The sequence below is a fragment of the Aythya ferina genome (genome assembly GCF_964211825.1).
Source record: "Aythya ferina genome assembly, chromosome: 2".
Classification (NCBI taxonomy): Eukaryota; Metazoa; Chordata; class Aves; order Anseriformes; family Anatidae; genus Aythya; species Aythya ferina.
In genome coordinates, this window is record NC_140297.1 from 26,238,935 (window position 1) to 26,255,196 (window position 16,262).

General features: G+C 39.3%; 1 protein-coding gene across 7 annotated transcripts in view; it reads left to right on the plus strand.

The window, feature by feature from the left end:
- The window catches only part of PPP1R9A (protein phosphatase 1 regulatory subunit 9A), a 149,211-nt gene that overhangs the window by 126,986 nt on the left and 5,963 nt on the right, over nucleotides 1–16,262 (plus strand). For 4 of the 7 annotated variants that reach the window (XM_084507788.1, XM_084507787.1, XM_084507789.1 and 1 more), the window contains exons 12-19: nucleotides 1,129–1,286; nucleotides 1,861–2,161; nucleotides 6,294–6,381; nucleotides 6,479–6,556; nucleotides 9,629–9,827; nucleotides 12,467–12,586; nucleotides 14,515–14,538; nucleotides 15,703–15,885. In XM_084507788.1, the coding sequence (XP_084363914.1) occupies nucleotides 1,129–1,286; nucleotides 1,861–2,161; nucleotides 6,294–6,381; nucleotides 6,479–6,556; nucleotides 9,629–9,827; nucleotides 12,467–12,586; nucleotides 14,515–14,538; nucleotides 15,703–15,885 (1,151 nt within the window). The remainder of the gene's footprint in view (nucleotides 1–1,128; nucleotides 1,287–1,860; nucleotides 2,162–6,293; nucleotides 6,382–6,478; nucleotides 6,557–9,628; nucleotides 9,828–12,466; nucleotides 12,587–14,514; nucleotides 14,539–15,702; nucleotides 15,886–16,262) is intronic. The other 3 variants (XM_084507791.1, XM_084507792.1, XM_084507793.1) reach the window with 3 other exon arrangements.

A 16,262-nucleotide genomic window follows, 5' to 3' on the forward strand; every position in this document is an offset into this window, starting at 1 on the left:
TGCAAGAGGAGATGATGGTTCTGAGGACAGAGCAATAAAGGAGGAAATAACAAATGAGATTCAGTACTAATAAAAATGTGGTTTTGCTTGCAAAAGGGTTGGAGCAAACAGTTGGGCACCTTATTTGCATTGTCACATATAACTTTGAACAATGGACTACCTCAGCATCCAGAAGATGAGATTTCTCTCTGCTTTCCCCTCCTGTGAAGGATATTGTGACAGAGCAAGCAAGCTGTTTCACTGTCCCGAGGTCCAAAGGAATGAGTTCAGCACTTGTTTCGTAATCCCGAGAAAGGCTGCCTGTAAATAAGTCCAATTCCAAATGGTTATCTGATTATTTGGATACTAGTTGTATCACACCTTGTGTGCTACTGACTACAGACATTGCTCGTCTATAATTTGCACATATTGTACAAGGCTATTTGCAGGGCGCCTGGTACAGGAGAGAGCAAGTCATGTTCTCCAAATTTGTCAGCCATTCTGGTTATGATAACATATAGAGCAGCCTGAGGACGGCTCTGGATGTTTCTGTTGTAATTCAACAAGCAGCCTGCAAAACTGGTGAAGTTATAAGGGAGATGCTTAGTGAGGCAGCTGTGCAAGGAAGTTGCAGTCCAGTGTGTCCTCTTCGGGTGGCTCAAAAAGGCAGGATTGGGAATAAATGACTAGGCCTACTAGGTCTCAAGTGATATATTCATCCAGATGCTGGAAAATGTCTGTTGAACAGCAGTGAGATGAGGATTCCTTTGCTTAAAGATGTGATTGGGGAGCACTCTGTAGACCAAGCGCATTTAAGTAGGTCTGGGGGAGTATCTTGGACCTGCTTTCTGGGCTAGTGCAGCTATGCTGGGCAACTACATTATTTTGCTGTGGTATCATGTAACAGTGGGAATAATCTCTAAAATTTTAAAATCTGCAGGTGATTCTTTGTGATGCAGCTACTAGATATGGATCTGTCAGTGGTTTACGTTTAGGTTTTTGTGTGTCTGCTAGCAATTCCAAAAACACATGTGAGTAAAACACGCAAAGTGCGTGTGTTAGCAGCTGCAGGCCATATCCTAGGAGAAACTAGTTTAATTCCAAAAGATACATATTTTACAAACAGCTTTAAATCATGTTCTCATACAGATTTCAATGAAGCAGTACCAGAAACAGAGAGACTGGACTCCAAAGCTCTGAAAACTCGAGCTCAGCTTTCCGTGAAGAACAAGCGGCAGAGGCCAACGAGAACAAGGCTCTATGACAGCATCAGTTCAACTGATGGAGAGGACAGTCTTGAACGAAAGGTGAGAAGGACTCTGCCCTCTCTCTCAGGCTTCCTTTGGAATGCTAGATTGCCCCTGTAAGTCTTTTCATCCCCTGTCTTTGTCCTTGCATTGTAGCACAGGCAGTATGCATTCCTCTGTGGCCAGTTCACTATGAATGCCCTTGAGTGATGTGTGAGTCCAGTCTCCTTTGAGTCAGCACACCTGGGTTTTTTGGTTGTGTTTTTTTTTTCTGTTTTTAACAGGAATCCTGGCCTTCTTGATTTATGTGTGCTTTATAATGCAAAGTGGGTCCTTTAATTTATGCAGGAGGTGAAAGGAACTTAAGTCCTACATTTCTCCGTTTGTTAATTTGTTAACACAATTGATATGATATTTACTCATTGTTTTATCTGATTCTGACTTCTACCTGAAAGCAAATATCAATAAACAACACTATGTGGTATTAAAAGGTAATGAATGACATGAATTGCTAAAGTGCTTCTTAAAAATAGAAGAATAAATAATGAATAAAAGAAGTGCATGTTCAAAGTAAACCTTGCTCTGATTGGTTACTAAATGGTATAACCTGCTTTATAATCTCTTATACCAACAGCCGTCAAACAGTTACAGTAGTCCCATGCACATTTCAAAATCACCACTGCCCATTTGTATGAGAGCATCCTCACCAGCATCAGATTCTGGTGCTTCCTCCCTCTCCCCAGTGGCTAGCAGTGCAGCAATCTCACTTGACAACCTAACTGAAAACCAAGAAGAAGGACAGCAGCACAAAGGAGGTGTCCTCTCCCTGTATGCCCGGGGACACACTCCACTTTCCTCTCCTTCAAAATCTGGGCACAGCTCTGAAGCATCTCCTTTGCATCACCCATCTGGCAGGAATGTTTTACAAGATAAAGGTATTATTATTTTTTACAATAAATTGGTGCATCAGTTTGCTCACTTACATCTAATTTATGAACTTCTATTTTGTACTACAACCATAGCAACTAGAAGGCCACCTTCTCATAACTTCTTTTGTCTACCTGGAAGTCAGAAAATTGCAGTTGACCTCGTATGATGGTATAAGAAAAGGACAAAGTTAAAATGAGTTCAGGAACAGCTATCTTTCTTATCTATTTCTTTTTTTTTTTTTTTTTTTTTTCTTAGAATTCTGAAAAAGATACGGAGAAGTTGCCTTTAAGAAAATCTCTGTTTTTTTCAAAACATAAAATTATTGAGCCTCAGGACATCTTTGTGTTAGAAACATGATTAACATATTGTACTTATTTGAATGATGTGATTTTGGCACTGCTAGATGCTTTTTTTGGAGGGTCAGAAAGAGTGTAAAGCAAGAATAACAGATTGTAGCTTTTAATTGCAGAGAGGCAACAGACTCTAGATTAAACAAGAGGTCAGTGGCTGGGGACTCTGCATTTATAGAAAGAAAGAGTGATTTGTTAGAAAAGTTGGCCACATTGCTAGATATTTCATTCAGATTCTTTGAATATAAGCTGCATGTAACACGATGCAGTGATACATAGTTGAGGTACATTTCTCAAATACTTGTTTATTCAGTGCATTCACAATACAATATTGCACAGAACGCTGAGCCCTCTGTTTCAGATGTCTTGAGAAGTCAGAATTAGCAATTTACAGCACATTAGTATTCTTGCCTATGCACATTGCATTCTCTAAATGTAACATCAGCTAAAATACATGATAAAATTGTTTGTGAGTAAGAGCTGCAGGAATAGGCCTGGATAGGTTCAGAATAGTCTTTGACTAAGTGGAATTAACTGAAAAGAAGAACCCAATGAGGATTTTTGTTTGTCCGTGTAAATGAAAAGACTTTCCATTTATTTACAACCTATGTTTTCTTCATCGTCATACAGGGCTCTCATACCAATTCTTTAAAGACAGATTAATGAAGTTTTGACTAATTTAGAATAGGTTAATATATGCTGGCGTTTTTAGATGGAATCTGAAATTGCTAGTCTATTGTATAGTTACTAATTCTATGCTTCTTCATGAATCAGGGTTAAATTCTGAGCCTGAATTTTGCAAGTGAAAAATAAGGGTGTGAACATAAGAACATGACTTTCCTGACTCCTCATTGTAAGCATGCGATTATTCTATCAATGGGGACATAACTCCTGCATTTACATCTGATGTATAAAAAATATCTTGATAAAAATTTGGTGGAGATTAGCCTTATAGTGTAAGGAATAGGGTGTTATACTCCACCTGGTGTGTTGCTTTTTCCTTCCCAGTTTAGGTTTGAAAAATAACCCATGTCTAAATAAGGAAGGGTTTCATGCCTTCCCCACTGTGATCATTACATAAACAACCAGTGTTTTTGGTTGTATCCAGATTCTAATGAGTATTGTACCCAGATTCTAATGGGTATGTGAAAACTAAAGCAGAACAATTTTCTTTCAAATTAAAAAAAAAAAAAATCACTTAATAAATTTTACAAACTATATCTTAAAGCAGTTGTTTTGCAACAAGTGTTGTAGTGTTACTATTTTCATTGATTATTAATTGGGCTGTCAAACTCTAACATTGCAGAAAATGAAAAGAGTCATTCTGTTTGTTCTGTGTGTTTAGCTAGTTGTTTTTTGGTGGTTTTTTGTTTTTTTTTTTTTTCAGAGATAGAAAGAGAACACATGCATGTCCACTGATTAATCTCTGATTAGCAAATGTGAGCTTTAGCAAGATCATATTTTTTTTTCTTATGAGATCTTGAATGTTGTAGACAAGCTGAAATGTCAGGAGATCACTTCTGTTGCAAAATGGTGAAAATCTTGCTTTTGTCTTTTAAGCACGACTTTTTCATGTACAAGTGTGATTGATTCTTTTTTCTTCACTTCTGCTTGCTTTGTGCAACCTTGCGTACAAGGCAGCTGAAGTGACCGCTGTGGGCAATCCTCTGCTGATGTGAGGCTGACTTCAGCTGTGTTGTGACCTTGAGACAAGAAGTTAGGGCTAGGCTCCGTTCACATCCATCATCTGCAGATCACTTACACCAGCTCTCGAAGGCCAAAAGTGATAGATTAAATGGCTTCTGTGTGATTTATGCTGAAGAACCAGCTCTCTGTCACCCTCTCTGAAGAACTTGAGGGAGTCAGGGGAGGTGCAGCCTTCCAGGGTGGTCAAATGTCCCTCCTGCCCAGGCCCTGCAGTCCTGCTCCATGGCCTCTGCCATGAGTACATGTATATGTACCTCCACATATGCAAGCTCCTGTAGGTTTAAACCTCTGCCAAAGCTGTTACAGGGGCCTAGCTCATCCACCTTCCCCTGTATCTCACAGCCAGCATAAATGCTTTTCCCAGCAAATCCTCACAATTCAAAGCACTCCAGCTGGGCCAAGCTGTGTGTGAGTGGGAGCAGAGTGATGTAAAAGCCTGACAGGAGCTGGCTGGAGCTGGTAGCTGCTATGTGTCCCTGCCGAGCTCTACAGATTTTTTCCTCTACTAAAGAAGCAAAACCTCCAGTTACTAAATGTTTTTATTATTTGCCCACCACTAAAGCAGGGCATCTTACAGTTTCATTTACTTTCATTAAGATGTTTCACCAAAAGCCCGCCACCCCCCAGCTCCCAAACTCCACTTGGCTGTGAGTACAGTGTGAAAAGAGGCATTGTGATCTTTTAGTCCTGAAAGTGGCAATTTTGACAGTGGTTAAATGAAAAGTATACCTTAAAGATGAAAGAGGAACCATGAGCAGATCTTTGAGGAGAAAGAGAGGAGTGTGCACAGTGTAGAGTTGGTGCAAAGTGCACCTTGCCTAAGGTTCTCCACACCCGCCGTGGGGTGGGTTTCTTCTCAAGAGATGTTGACCTCTTGTCATTTTGTATTACTCTGTTGTTTTTTTTCCTCATGGGGAACTTTTATTTGTTTTCTTTTTTTGACATGAGGATACTTGTCAGTTGTGCTTGAGTGCTTTTGTTAACATAAGGTAACATTTGTTAGTAGAAATAGTATGGCCTTTGGAGCATGGATGTCTCAAGAGGCTTGTTTTCCTGCTTTTTCCGTAATGATTTATGAGTCACTTGCACACTGGATTTTGTACTTGAATGAAAACTTAGCCAAATATTATCCACAAAGCAACATACACTGTCCTGTGGTATTTTGGGCTGATTCTGAGGGCTTAACTTCTGAGAAATCCACAAACCTAGCAGTGTTTTCGGTTAAAAGGCACTGTAAATCTGAGGTCGCGTTGTAAAGTCACCAAATCGCAAGTGACACGAATAACTGACCTTCATTTGCTCCCTCTAGAAGAGTTGGGAGCACTCTTTGTGCTTAAGAATCACAGAAACTGTGTCTGATTTTTTCAGCTGCTGCGTGTTTTAGCTGCCGTGTAGATTTCACAGGGTGTTTTGCATACTTAAGAGTCATTGTTTTTGCTTTATGGGTACTGCAGTGAGTTTCCTCTAGGTTTTAACAGTTTATGCAGAAACCATCAGAAATTGGTAGAGGTCTTAGGGCAAATTTATTGACTAAAATACTTTTATTATTATTATTATTAATAGAAATGGTTGAATTTCAAGTTAAATACTCATTTTAGCTGAGTAGTTAACAGATAAGTATCACCTAGCTTATCCATCATAAGAAGTACCCTCTGCTCCAAAGTTCAAGCAAGGGTTTCAGCAATCATTTTTGAAGTAGAGTGCACTTACCACATGATTTCTGTAAAATGAGAACAGCTGAGTTCAAAAATGGATTTGCTGTAACATTTACCTGTAAATCCTTTTTGTTGTTTGTCTTGCTACATATTCGCTAAAGCTCAACCAAATTAACTTTTTTTCATTTTCTTTGATTAAAATAAGATTTCTTCATGTGTATTTTCAAGTTGTGAAACTATGTTTGTATTACTTTTCACACCCATCTTAAAAATGAGAAGAATGCACATCTTTAAATTGTGTACGTGTATGCATATCTAATTGTGAACAGATATACAAACTGTTCTGGATGGATGGAAAGTGGAATAGCTATCAGTAGCAATTAAAAATAATAATGTACATTCTCCCATGTACGAATGTATCCTAGATGGTGCCACATGTGCCCAGGCAGCAAGATCAACTCTCCCTACTATAGGGCATGCAGAAAAACTAAAGCGAAAACTTGCAGATCTTGGGTAAGCATTTTGTTACTTAAAATATACTATTTAATAAAAGGAATGAAAGTAAAATTTGAAAACAAACATTTCCTAATGTTTTCTAATATTGTTGTAGGGCTCCCTTGAGAAGGAGTTCAAACAAGGGCAAGAAGCGGAAAGAGAAAGAAGCTGTTAGGGTGACCTGTGGCAGTAGGTATGGGTAAAAGATGGAGTATGTAAGAAATGGTATGCCAGAAATACTGGGAAAACCTAATCATCCTGGCTGTTGGGAGTGTTAACAGTCTCACTGCCTTCAGATAATATGTTTTAAACTTTGAGGCAACCTTCTGAGCTTAGAAACCTAGATTTCTTAACTAAGAGAAGACTAACCAATAATCTAAAAACACTTGGAGGCTTGCATCACTTCTGCCATTGCATCCACTGATAGGATTTGCAGAAATACATTATTAGAGCTGGCCTACAAGATGCATACACACTCAGAATAAGTTAATAATACCATTGATCCAGAAATCTTAACACAGTTCCACGCGTTTTTTGGAAAAAGCCCCCAGAGCAAGGATGAGCAGCAGATATTCACTACAGCTTCACTGCACTCACTTCAGGAATGCTTTCAGAAGAGTTTGTTTCTGAAGGTAAACATCATAAGTTGAAAGTAGGTAGGAAAAATGCTGACTGCATTGGCCATGTCCCCAGCTCTCAGGCAAGGAATTGTGAGATCTGATGAGACCACATCATCAGCATCCAGACTCTGAATGAATAAATAAATGAACATTCAATGGCAGGAACAATCTTTTCTGCAAAAGCTAGTGTAGATTTTTACTGAAGGCCCCTCCTTGTATACTGATGAATATGACACAGTCCCAGGTACCTGGTTCCAGGTATGAGAGGCAAGCATTCAGTTAAATGTTGGGAATGCTGAGCAAACACAATGCATTCTGAAAGTCCAAAGGACATAGCAACTCAAAAACTCTCTGAATAGGAAATAATGCAAAAGAAAACCTACATGGTAGAAGAGCTAGCTAAAGAAAGCAAAGTTCAAATGCTCCTCATAAAATGTATGCAGTTGAAAATCAGTATGTAACAGTTTGTGGAGTTTTGCTGACAGTCTAACACATGGAGGCCCAGTGACAAGTCTCCATAAATCACAGAAGCAGAAGAAACATTAGACTCTGGAGTTACCCCTTAGGCACACTGTACTGAATTGTCAATGTTGTAACGCAGCACACGTCTGTGTTCTGCACGGATCTGGCAGGATCTTCAGAGAACTTAGAGCAGTCACCACCTCTACGCGAGTGTCAGAAAAACTGTTGCAGTCGAAATTCCACTGGCATAAAGTGCTTGCAGTGTGCCCTGCAGTTAATGCTCATTATTTCCTTAGTGGAAGAGAGGGAAAGAGAGATTGTTAAACCAAATTCTCTGCACCTGTGCATAGCTGCAAGGCAGGTAGTGCCTTTAGGAGGGCTTTAAACACCGGGTAGCATTTACATACCAAGCACAGCGTGGGAGAAAGGAATACACACTTGTTTGTAGGAAGCACACCCCACAGAACTTGGTGTGTTCCTAATGCCAGCATGGTATGTTACAGATGCTTGTGAGATCCAATAGTTATCTTCCTTGGAGGAAGCAGATCACAGCATAGGATGATCAGCTGCTTATTAGACCATCTGATAAATCAGTTACTTGTATTGTTTGTTACTGAATATTTCTGAGTTCGGATACAGTTACCAAAAACAGAGTTTAATGCTGCTTTCAAACTCAAAATTCATAAGCGTTTTTAATCCTCACTGTGCCTCTGTAAGCTGAAATGTTATTATTTCAGTATAACTTCTTAAACACCAGTTGTCACTTGCTTTGTTAGTAACTCCACAGAATTTGCCTGAGAAAAATGTGAGGATGTCTTCTTTACATTCCAAAGCTGTGTAAGATCTTTGAAACAAGGAAGATGATTAAAAGACAGCATCCTGTTATAATTACTTAGAGCAACTGATTGTCATAGGATTAATCATGCTGTCAGATGCATATTGCAAGCATTATTTTGCCATTGCCAAAAAGTAGCACTCAAAATCCTGAATTATTTCCTAAGACTACCACTCATGTTAAATATATTTAAAAAATCTCCCATTTAAGTAGAAACTACATAATCCCCACGCTGGCAGTAGGTGATTCAAGCAACATCATTGTTTTTTTCTTTCTTTTCTCAAGCAATATCTGAGCATGAGGAAGGAGCACAGGACTGTGTCAGACACATCTACCTTTATATAGCAAAAGGGAGAGAGGATTCTTGTTCTGCTTCGCTGCCTGGGGGCCTTCTGACAACCTCCATTTCATCCATACAGAGAAGAGGTTTCACAATACACAGAGCTAGGGATTATGTTCATCATGATTTAGAAGCTGTCCACAAGGTGGAAGCTGAGGGGAGATTTATATGATTGCAGTTTACTGGTGGCTGCTAAGGGCAGTGCAAATTTCAAGCTCTGAAGCAGGCTTAGTTAACATTAATACAGAAGTTGATACAGATAATGTGAGAACATGACATACGCATAAGTTCTTTGATGTAGGCACTTGGAATAGATAACTTCAATTTGCATACTATGATGTTGACATGATATAAATATTTATAAAATGCCAATAATTCAGGCATTTTATTTCATAACTGTTACATTTGCTTTGATCACATTATCCATTGTAACATTTGTTAGTACAAAGAGAGAAGCTACTAATACTGCATAGGAGTTTCTATATTAGTATTTTTAATATTTAATAATTTTTAAATCTAGATCTCTATCAGTATTTAGGTGTTGTAACCAAGGTACATCTACGTAGTGGTTACAGGCACACCTGGTTCATTCTGCCTGTTGTCCAAATCTGAGCCAGACCTGTCTGGGAACCAGAGCCTGCTTGGGACAGTGCTCTCTGATCTATTTAATCGTGCTGAGATACCACCAGGGCTTGGAAAGGCACCAGCACAACGTGTGGCTTCTTGACTAGAGCTGGTTCACAACAAAACACAGGTCTTTTGGGTTGGCATCTTTCCCATTCTCTGGATACATGTTGTCTAAGAGAGCTTGAGTTAGAAAAAAATCAGAACACACTTTTTTTCTTCTTTTGTTAAGAGATTTCAAGAATGCCATTACCAGCTGCATGCCCCTCTGGTGATTAGTCACAGTTACATGGAATGTCACTCTTTTTACAATTAACTACCTCTGTAGCATTTTTTTCATATTTTCTACTCTAACACAAATTCCTGCTCCTTTCTCTTAAACAGGAACACCAGAGAGATGCTGCAGAAATCAGCAAACACTAAATCTTTATCAGAGCGATCCTCCTCTCTCCCACACTGTGTACCATTCACATGGTATGGAGAGAGTGGCAAGGGATCCAATTCTTCCAGCAACCTGCCATCACCTACCAGCTCAACTGAACCTTCCTCTGAAAATATAAGTCCAGCTAAAAAAGGGTCAAAGGTAGAAAATAAAAACTACCTTATTCCCACTGTGTTGAGTGGCATAATTGGCTTCATGTTTCTGGAAAAAGAACAGGCCAATATGTTAGTACTACAATAAACAGTGCATGGTGTTCATTGTACGGTAACAATTCATCTGAGCAGAGCATCTCCATCATTGTACCATTCCACATTCTACCTTTTTACTGTCTTTCTCCTAATGTACATTAATTCAGTAAACTAACTGTGGTGTGCTGTACTGTAACAAAAACAAGTGGTGCCAGTGGAAATTAGCATTTGGATCCACTGAACAAATGCTAGACTTGTGTATTCAGTTGTAGATATTTTCTGCATTCTTCAGGAGTGATTGTGGGAATACCTACACATTTTTAACGTATTCAAATGAGATGTTTGCAAGTGAAGAAATGCTGTATGCTGTCAGTCATTTGCCTTTTTCTCCCCCAATAATGAAATCTGCTCGTCATGCATGCTGGATGTTGGATTTAATTCTATATGAAGATGCTTGAACTACAAATACAAACTATTGTGATTTAATACATCTGTGTGATTCCCTTCTATGTGCATGAATGTTTCAGCATGATAACTCATTAAATAACCCTTAGTTCTAGTACTGTACTTAGCTTTTTCATGTTTATTTTCACTTCTGGAAAATATTTCTCTGCCTGTATTCTCCTAACTTGTAGCAATTTACTTTTTATATCGGTCTGGTAGGAAGGAACAGATGTGGTTCTCAACTGCATATACAGGAATTTGAATCAGAAATGTAATTTCTCTGTCTGCTGCAGAGGCATGCATATGCACATACCTAATAGCTGTTTCCACGGGTATTTCTTTTTCTTTTGGTGCCATAAGCTTGTGATACCTTACTTGTGCTGTGCACAAAGCCATGCGAGGTCACACTTGGGGTTTTGCCATATGGAAAGGAGAACAGCACAAGGTTGGCCCATGCAAGTCAGATTGACAGAGAAGACCACAGATGAAGTCTTAAGATAAAAAATAATAATCATAATCAGCTACCTGGTTTCTTTTAAAAGAAAGATGAGGATTAGACATGTAAATCTTGTTTGTGTTGTTAAACAAACATGTAAAGATAATTTTCAATTTGGGAAAAAAACGTACCCGTACCCTCTTACAGTTACTGTGAGGTTGTGAAGGTTGTTGTGTTCAGTTTTCCTTCATCCTGCTCTCTCATTATTATTATTAGCAGGCCTTGGCTATCTTGTGTTTTTCACACAGACAATTAAAAAGACTAAAATTCATTGTAAAAGTGAAACACAAAATAGGGTTAAAAGAAAAATCAGAGTACTTAAAAGGAAAAAAAAAATGTTCTTCACACAGCAGGAGTTAGAGTTGTTGAACTCCTGGCCCAAGAGTGCTGTGTGGTCTAAAAGTTTCCATATTGAGAAACCTGCTCAGATTTTCTTATCATCTACTGCAAAGAAATAGGAAAAGCAGGACCTTAATTCTAAAAGTAGGTGTGAGAAATCTGAACAGGAAAGTGTTTTGGTGTTCTGTGGTAAGGTTGCAAGTTCTTAAATTAACAGTATCTATGCTGTTATTTAGGATTTAAAGCACAGCATGATACCACTTATTCAGATGGATTTCCAGCAAACTGAAGAGGATGAAGACATGGTGTTTTGGAAGGCTTGTTTTTTTTTGTCAGATAAAATAGGTCAAATGTCTTTGGGGGGGATAAAAGAATCATTTTTAGTTGTTCCTTTTAGTTTTGATGTTTGGATCATTTTTTTTAAAACTGATTGTCAAAGATAAATCAAGTTTGATACTCATTTAGGTGATAGGGTAGAAATTAGAGGTCTCAAAAGAGAATAGAGGTCTGTATCATCAACTGTATATTTGATGTAAGTGGAATATTAAATTGTTGATATTTTTTAGATTTTTTTTATGGTTCCCAAGTCAAGCTTTCCCAGTCTAACATGTTAATTTTTGTATTCTTCTGATGGTAATTTTGCTGCATTTCTGAAAAAATGTGCACACTTCTGCTATTCTTTGCTAAAAGGTGTGGTATTTGTCATTCTTAAGAAAAAAATGTTTTATGGTTATTATTCCAGTCAATAACATTCAATACAGTATTTGAAGATCTCTTTATTTTCAATTTCCTTTTTTTTTTTTTTTCTAAAGGTTTAGGCAAAGAGGGAAGAATCAGAAATGGGTTCACAGGATATTCTCATTGCTCTTTCAGTAGCAGTTTCCACTTCTCTCTGCTAATTAATCCTCTGTCCTATTCTTTGTACTACTGCGTGCGCCATGCTTGTCCTAAATATTTGGAGGACAGCAAAATGCTATCGATTAACCGGCAGAAGCAATAATACAGCTCCATGATGATAGACAGTATCTTAAGAGGAAGTCTATAAATTGCTTTCAGGCCATTTTGCTGCTCACTGAGACATTAAGCCGGCAAAGATGTCTCTGGAAATACACAGTGGCAAAAAATATTCTATGTATTCTATAAATCATTAACAATACAAAAGATTAGGCTTCCTCACATGTATTGTTACTGTTCTGGTAAATAATTGATATCACTCCTGACCTATGCCAACCTGGAAGACAGAAAGCAAATTTCCCTTTTAGCTACATGTTTGAGATTGTTTGGTCATTCTAACTCCTCTTTTTTCTCCACAGAATTTTGCGTTCAACGATGACTTCAGCCCCAGCAGCACAAGTTCAGCTGATCTGAGTGGTTTAGGAGCAGAGCCTAAAACCCCAGGTTTCTCACACTCCTTAGCACTGTCATCGGATGAGGTATGTTGATGAAATTGTTTAAGATGGGAAATAGTCATTTTCTTTGTCCTGTGGCATTTTTCTTGATAATTGCTGAAATAATGAAGGGATTTTTTTAGGCAGTAGAAGGGGAGAAGGAAATTAATCTTGGTTTCTAGATTATATTTTATATAGATTATATTTTGTTGCTGCTATAATGATTATTTTAAATAAAGGCCCTATGGTCTTATCATAGGATTGTTATGCGGTATTGTAAAATGCAGTTGGTTTCCTAAGAGATGTTCCATCCTCACGTATTTCAATACACTTTCCCTACATTCTGAATATGTATATGTGGACCTATATGTACATATACTAAAAAAGACATAGTTGAGACAGTTTTGAGATAATAAAGATACAGTATAACTGGATAAATACGGTTGAAATGTATGGTACCTTCACCTAGACTAATTTTACCCTAATACATTAAAATACTAATGACCTGTACATGCAGCTATTGTGTATTCCTGTACCTGCCTGTGTATGCAGTGATTAGAATGTGTATGTGTTAATCCAGTTTGCCTTCTCTTTGTGCTTGCTCTGCACATACACAGTGGATTTGAGCTCAGTTCATCAAACTAGATGTTTGAACAGTGATAATGCAAAAAAGCATTCCTATCTCCATAAATTGGTAACAGAATTGAATGGAATATAATATATTGAAAACACATTTCTGTGATTCTGTTTTTTGTCTCAATTGTCAGTGAAGCTGTGCAATTTGACAGTAGCTGACAATGTGTCCTGTGGACTCGAGAAACCTGCTCTTTTGTTCTCTTATAAACACTCATTACGAACTTAATATTTCCCACTTCAGATTTGAACCAGGGTTTTCTCTAGAGAGGAGGAACTTTAAGCATCTCTGCCTTTTTTTTTTTTTTTTTTTTTTCCTTAATGACTGTAGTTAAGTTGTGCTATTACTGCTGGCATGCTTTGCATAGGTTTAAAGAACTAAAGCCATTCCATGCCAACATCATTTGCCAAAATGGAAGTCTGCAAGACCAACCATTCTGTAGAGGTTACTTACTGCAGATAATAAAGGGCAACAGTTTTTAAGAATCACAGGAGAGGGGTAGACAGGAATCTGTATATTCTTCGAATTACTGAAAAGAGCAAAGAGATCATTAACACTTTCTTTAGTATTAATACTATCTTGATAATACAATTCATTCTTTTATCATTTTTCCTTCGAGTTATATTATGTATTTGATTGTGATAATGCCCAGTAGCGCTGAATTAAAAATTGGAGAATGTTTTCATTTGGCTTGTTCGATTTTCTACTTCAAAAATTCCAAGTCCGAACAGGTCTGTAAAAACAAAAGTGTTTTCTCCATCCTCTGCAGCGTCCCAAGTTGCAGCCTGTGAATAAGACAGCAAGGTCAGTGAGAGCTGCAGGGGAAAGCTGTGCAGCCACCCTCACAGGGATTAGGCTGCCATTGCTCTTGAACCCGCTGTGGTGCATTGCTGACAGCACTCCTTTGCTCAGGCTTCTTGGGCAGATTGACATAATTATTTGAAGGAGACAAAACAACTAAAGGAGAGGGTCAGGAGGGAGCCCTGGGCCTGTGTTTTATGGTCCTCTCACTAAGGAGTTTTCGCTCTTGCAATCGGAGCCATCAGGCAAGGGCCCATTGATTCCAGTGTGTCAAGACCAGGAGCTCAAGGGGTTTCACGGGCACGATCTCAGGCTTAAGGCTTAGCTGCCAAACCATGTGTGTGCTGAGCTTTCAACATAATCTCTCTGCTTCTGGAAATAATTTTCTTTTAAAGAAATCTCTTTGTTTTTTGAGTAGCCATATCTGTTTGCAAATCTTGGTGCTGCCCTTGCCCAAACTTTTACATGCTGTTACATGTTCTGTATTTTGTTTCTATAATGCTTTTCTTTCCCATTTCTTTGTTGCTCCCTCACTCAGAGCCTGGATATGATTGATGATGAGGTGAGATACCAGTGTGCTGTTGTGGTGAACTGTGTGACCATCGCGTGGCAATGTGTCGTCTCATTTGCAGATTTGCATTTCTTGTTTTACCGTGTCGTGTGGCAAAGCCCCTCATTCCAGCACAACACGCAGTTGTCACTGCTTCTTCTCGCGTCGTCTTCAGTTCCTCTCTCCTCTCACGGCCATGGCAAAGTGCAGTTTTTGTGTGTGTTGGAAGGGGAAGGAGGGTCCGTGTCAGAGCACATCCTCCAGGCCTAGCATCAGCAGCACCAAGCTTCTGCTGGCTACACGAGGAGGAAAAGACAGAGATTAAACCCTTATCTTCCTGTCCCTGTGAGATGGGTGGCCAGAAGCTGAAGGAGCTCCCAGCATCGTCTAACCCAGTGGAAAAGCTGCAGGAACAGGAGGCAGCTGCTGCAGCCCGGAGCAGCTGCTTTGCTGACCGGGGCTTGAACAGAGCAGCTTTTGTCTCAGGCCCCACCGTCATACCCTGGGTGGAAGAAAGTGGCAGAGAGGGGGCATGGGGGGGGCTAAAGCAGCTGAAACCCACCTGCCCCTCCTGGTGCCGTGTCTGTGCTCTCCTCTGCAGCACAGGTAGGGCTGTGGGATCACTGTGTGTTCCTTTCCACCCCTCTGTGTCATCCCATAGTCCTCCATGGGTAGCACATCGGTCTCGCTGGCTGTTTGGTGTCACCACTTTGAACTTTAGAATGGTTTTCTGAGTTTTTATTTTTTTTTTCCTGAATTTCCAGTTTTATAGCTTAAACACAGCACAAAGATCAGTGAATGTGCCTAGGAAGTGGGATGCAGAATTCACTGCGTCCGTTAGAAACCTTGTAATTTGGGGAATAAACGTCTTGAGATGGCATAGGAGCGTACCTGTTTTAAACTGTGCCACCTGGACAGTTCAGTCCCTGCTTGGGTTAAAGGGAATGCCAATTCATTTTTCTTGTTCTATTTATAAATAAAAAACTTTTTAGGTACCATGCATCAATTCTGGTATCTGGTTAGGTACAGAGGTAACACAGTGGCGTGAAGTTGTTATTATAGCAGTATAAAGATAGCACAGGCACCTCTGCTCTGATGTTGGTGGTTTGTACAGAAAAATGCTGTCTCTGGTTGGTGTTACCCTCTTAATAATAACGCAGCATGTTTTTGTCACAGATCCTGGATGATGGACAGTCTCCAAAACACAGTCAGTGCCAGAACCGGGCTGTTCAGGAGTGGAGTGTGCAGCAGGTTTCCCACTGGTTAATGAGCCTCAACCTTGAACAGTATGTGTCTGAGTTCAGTGCCCAAAACATTAACGGGGAGCATCTTCTTCAGCTGGATGGGAGTAAGCTCAAGGTAACTGCCTGACTGGACTTAAGGGGTAACTGTATTATTTGTTGTTACTGGAGATAATCTTAAAGGAAGCAAGAATTCAGAGAAAAGGAAGAATCCAGAAAGCAGAGGACCCCATCTGTGGAGTGGTGATAGACTAGAATAATAAACAAGGAGTAGAAAGCTGCAGCAGCACTTGGAGAAATTCCCATGTGCACGTAGGTTCAGAAGCTCCAGAAACAGGGGGCATTTGCTGTGTGAAAACTCTGGGTGTGTGTCATGTACCCATACTTGCATGCACGAATCATATGGTAGCATGTATAAGTGGTATTTGCATGCATGTATTTCTCATCCAGCTCTGTTCTACAAAAAGGCAATTCAGAGAAGATTGTGAATAGAAA